Here is a 5,361-nt window from a genome sequence, read left to right as displayed (position 1 = left end):
CCCCCCCCCCCCAAGAACCTTTGTAACTTATTGCAGTACAAAGGTATGTCTCTCTCTAACATATTTTCTTTTACTTACAATTCACAATGGCAATGTTTATACCTCTTCCAACATTACCCTTCTCTTCGCTTATAAGCCTGGAATCAAAATAAATACAGTATCAGTAGAATGCATCCATCCAGAAGTTCTGATCCAAAGTTATATTTACCAGTGCTAAGTCACTTTCTGACGTTCATGTTTTCTTCAGTTATTTAATTCAAGACTTCGTAGTAAACAAGAGCTATGGCTTAAAAATCTTGCATATTTTATCACTCAGTTTCCTTCAACGACACACAATGAGTCTTTTAAAATGAGCCAGATCAAGAAAGTACTTCGTACAAATGCAGCCAGAAAGATACAGTAGAAAAAAACAAGATAAAATGTGGTTTTATGGCAGTATTCTGTGTGGACTATATCTACACAAAAGATCATTGCAAGGTTTTGAAGTCACTCTACCTGTCCAGTTTGAAAAGCCATGAAAGAACTTGACTTTTAGAAGGTGTTGACCATTCAACATACTGTAAACTGGCTATCCCGCACCATGAAAATTAAAAATCATACTTGAAACTAACAGTTGAATGCAGCTTATGTAAAGGAACGAAGAAAATAACCTGAGATTAGGTGTTTAAAAAAAAAAAAGGGGGGGGGGAAGAGTTAAATACTGTCAGATATATTCTGAAGTTTATCACCAGAATGGGAGCCCCCTGGTAGGAGTTTACTTGCTGCTAGTGAACCAAAATGAAGCACCCTTCTTTATACTACACAGCACTTGCTTAGATTTAAAGTTAGACTGGTACTCACAGGTCATCCTCAAAACAAATTTTAGCCAGCTTTGCTTTGCCACCACCACTAAGAATCCGATAGGCGTAGTTCCCAGGTAAGCAGGGAGACCAGTGATCACACTTCTGCCTTTTTGGGACGGGGGCTACAACAACGAAGATGAGAAAATGTTTTCTTGGATGCTGCATAAACAATTTCTACATGGAAAGAATCACTTAATGTCAACAAGCTAAGCTCAAACATATATACACAAAAGCCAATCCTGCCAGTTTTCCAGTATCATGGCAAAATTATCACAGATTTGCCTGGGCTTTAAGTTATCATTGACTTTCAAACAGCTGCTGGGACCAAGAGCAAGCATATCTAGGGAAAAATGCCCCATGTAGTATCATTTGATTTGAATCTAGAGTAATTATTTTGTGCTATTTCATATAACAGGAAACAAGGGCTAGAGGGATGAAGGATTCCTACCAATAGCTTGAAGTTAACGGTTATCATTCTCATTTTAAGCCTTTTTCACAGGATAACATAGTTGTAGAATGAGAAAAACATACACATTAAGATTAGAGGAAGGAAACAATGAGAATTTAATCACAAAGTTTGGTTTGTGATTCAACAGTTTACCATAACTGTAAAATACACGTGATAGAACCAAAGCTGCAGCTGCAGCTTTGTGCTTATATGCCAGCAAACAAATAAGGTGTTCTTACATTACTATTCAATTAACTATATTTGCACACTGGCAAATATAGGCTGACATTGTGTTTCTTCAAAGATGGTGACTAAGAAATATTTCAGACTTGCACTACTTAATTAACTTTACACAGCCAACTTCATTCTTACAATAGCACATACCAAATCATTTATTAGCCCACAGGCCATTTGTCATTTACCATGTGAATAGACAACATTAGATATAGTATAAGGAAAAAAAAAAGAAATACACCTACACACCCCTCAACACTGGTTTCCTTCCAATGTCTTGAAGATTAGCAATAGATGTTATAATTGGCTTTCTGGGCATAAAAGCAGCGAATAAGCATCCCAAGTACCAAGCAGCCAACCATGTCAACAGGAGCCCTGCTAATTTCACAAGATCTGCCAAGGAAAAAAAAAAAAAAGAAGAAAGAAAACCACAGACATAAAGATGTTTTCATAGCAACACACAAAATCTTGTATTTTCTCTGGCATTGCTGCACAAACTGGCTATTTTATTTCTGATATACTGTGTTAACCACAGCCTTCAGAGATGTGGCAATAGAGTATTTGTTGCATTCCCATCTCTGACAACCCTCTTTGTTTCTAAAACTTGATCTTCAAGCAGAAGAGTCCCCCCCAAGACTCCCCTCAATCCACACCCACAACACCCCAAAGAAACATGAAGTTCAACTTAATCCTAGTAGGATTTTGACTCTGAAAAGTAAGTACCAGATACTACACATGACTATACAGGTAGTACGCAGTTACTATTGATTTTCTGTGATAGGCAGACACTACAGGAATGGTTTAAAATGCTGACCATACACGGAACTCCCTCCACCCACCCTTTTGACACGCTGGGTAAAAATAACTGAAGAAGGCCAAAACAATCTCATTCACACAATGAGCTCTGACTGCACTCAAACATGACTAGAGTGACCATTTCACCTTCTCTCAGTTGTATCACAGTTTCCATGGACTGTATTACCAGCGCATCTACAAGCTACAAAAACAACAGGATTCACAAATTTCCTGACTGAAGAAATATAAATCAATTCCGTATTGGATATCTCCTCTTCCTCCTCATCAGAAATGCTAACATGCATTCCTGATCTAGAAGAAATGCACCACCTAATTTATGATGCTAAACAAGGAAATATCACACTGCAATTGTGAAACACTGATGTTCTGATGTCACGAGATACTTCCTGAATCTGTAAAGAAACATGTCCTTGAACATAATGGCCAGTTAAAGTGTGAAAGAAAATTTTTTGTTTTATAGTCCTGAAAACCAAGTTCAACAGAAACAATGTCCAAAAATATCCAATATGTTCACTTTCCCAACCTGCTAGAAAATATTGTGTATTATCTAGCCTAAATCTTCCTTATAACAGTTTACACTCAAGAAGATATTTCTTTCCTTCTTGGAACCGCCTTTTATAAATGTTAAGATTTCTGCCCTACCCCTTCTCTAGAATAAGGCCAAATTGTTCGCTTGTTCTCCTCAAGTCCCGTTTTGCAGGTTCTACCACTCTCCCATGAATTCTGCCCAACTAGTCTGCATCTTTTACTGCAGAATGGACACACTAGCCCAACTAGCACATTCTGGAGGCTCTAATACTGGTTATTCATGCCAGAAGGAAGTTTGACTTTTTTTCTTAAGCATAGACTTTATTGACTCAGGTTCTGTTTATAATCCACCATAAAGACCAGATCTTTTTTACTGTAAAGATTTTATCTCTCTAGCTACTCCCTATCCCTTATTTGTCCATGTAGTTATTCCTGCATTCCACCCAGCTTTACAAACAAAAAGCCTAACAAAACACTGCAGACAATGCAGATTGGTAAAGCTAACACCAAACAGTACTATCACCTGAACTCCCCCTTCTTTATAATAGCGACAGAAGTACCAAGTGGCCCTCTCTGACCCAGTCATCCTTAACTACTGAAGCACAGCTGTACTCCAGCCCCTGAACCTTAGTGAGGAAGAACGCAGATCATTACGAACATTGAGGGTTCTTCTGTAAATAATCCCAGTTAATCATTTCCTGCATCAGAACAAAGGGGGAGGGGGGGGGATAAAAAAAGAGAGGACAGTAAACCCTTTTAGGGTACTGATCTGAGCTCTTAAAATGCTGTGTGTCATTGTATTTAGGAGTCATAAGTTTGTGCATTTGTGTGACTGTAAGGAACATACTGTGAGAAACTTACTATATTTTCATCAAAGGATTGAGAAAGTAATATATTGAATCTTCAGAGATATAACAAATTTCCCAATGATCACCTCAGTCTAAGAGAAATCTGTCTCATTCTGCCACTAATAGTGGTGCAAACCTGCACTAAAATAATACTGAAAATTACTCCAACATTTAATTCATACAGTGAATGTGAACATGAACACTGACAAAGTTCACACGCACAAAGAAGGAAGCTGCAGGAACCATGTAGAATGAAACTTACTCACTTTTTCTCTTTTTCAATATTAAAAAAAAATATCCGATTTATACACAAAATAGACTTAATTTGTAAAGGAGACCAAGTCACAAGTTTCAAAGACAAAACCCAGGAAGAATTAAGTGAAAACTACAACAAGTTTATTTAAAGAGCTCAGTGATTATTTTTTCGGGGGGTGGGGGGGTGCATTGGTAAAGGTCTATGAGACCATCAGTCAGGTTTTGTTTTGCTTTTTCTGTTGTTGGCTTAGCAGGTTTATCTTTACAATGATTTTGCACTGTTTTTCATCAAAACTATGGAGCAACTCTATTGCAAAATAGGCTCAAAAGCACAGCATTTTACCTAAGTAGAAGAGAAAGTACTGAATGTCTAACTTCTGTTATTATATTCTGCATTTTACGTAAACCGCAAGCTTCTTATAAGGTTCTAAAATATGCCTTTCAAGGTTTAAGGAATACATTTACCAACTCTCCTGCACAGTTTGTACTTAGTTCTCAAAATTGTCAGAAAACGTTTCCACTGTCAACCAACTTCTGGGTTTGCTTTCTTGGATTCAGAAAGCACTGGGGGACCGCGTTGAGGCTATCTGCTGGGTCCACCTGGATCTCTTCGATCTACTGAGGTTACATATCCTGCATGTGTATACTCTTTTTTTGAGTACCTGCATAGACATGCATAAAACTCTACACGATAGCAGCTAAGCCATAAGCTCAGACAAACTTCGGAGAGTTAAGAGAGCTTAAGATTTGCTATCCACAGCGGTTAGGAGTTATAAAATGCAAAGCTCGGTCTACATTCGTGACAGCCAGACTGTGCTTTTGCTGATTTTAGAGGCTGAGGGCTCCTCAGCCCACTACTTGGCTCAGCACTGAGGAGCAGTATGGGGACGGCACGCCACAGAGGGGCTTGCTGCGCTCAGAGAGGTGGCACAAACCTCCCTCACTCCGTTTCTGCCAGAGAGAGGTACTCAGTCTGAGATACTCAGCAATACTCACGGTGCCAGACAAATAAAAGGGCAGAGAGGAGCAGGGAGGAAGAAACCGTGCGGACAGTCCGAATGGCGGTGTGGCAGGGCGTGTAAGACAGCAAAGCACAAGGAAAAGAAGACGATTAACAGCGAAGCGCAAGGAAAAGACGACGATTAGCATCCCATCTTACTGCAACTCCGAATTGCCTTTCTTCCTCAGGTGCTCGCGTGCCCCTTGGCAGCAACTAAAGCACTAAATATAAGCACAATTTTTTTTTTTTTTGCGCTTAGCTGACTTAAAAGCCCCCACGCGGCCACACTACGCTAATACACACCCACCCGTACGCAGCAGGACTTTAACAGGGGGAAAAAAAAGAAGAATCGATTTAAAACTCGAGCTTAAATTACTGCAACCTAAAAAG

The 5,361-nt window shown here is 39.2% G+C and overlaps 1 protein-coding gene across 1 annotated transcript in view; it reads right to left on the bottom strand.

Moving 5' to 3' along the window:
- FAM3B (family with sequence similarity 3, member B) overlaps nt 1-5,361 on the bottom strand; it is a 22,240-nt gene that overhangs the window by 6,686 nt on the left and 10,193 nt on the right. The window contains exons 5-7 of the mRNA XM_009328039.1: nt 1,774-1,917; nt 841-964; nt 79-137 (exon numbers count right to left, since the gene is read on the bottom strand). Coding sequence (XP_009326314.1) covers nt 79-137; nt 841-964; nt 1,774-1,917 — 327 coding nt within the window. The remainder of the gene's footprint in view (nt 1-78; nt 138-840; nt 965-1,773; nt 1,918-5,361) is intronic.

Source organism: Pygoscelis adeliae, unplaced genomic scaffold (assembly GCF_000699105.1).
Source record: "Pygoscelis adeliae isolate BGI_AS28 unplaced genomic scaffold, ASM69910v1 Scaffold154, whole genome shotgun sequence".
Classification (NCBI taxonomy): Eukaryota; Metazoa; Chordata; class Aves; order Sphenisciformes; family Spheniscidae; genus Pygoscelis; species Pygoscelis adeliae.
This window is presented reverse-complemented; position numbering and strand designations above follow the sequence as displayed.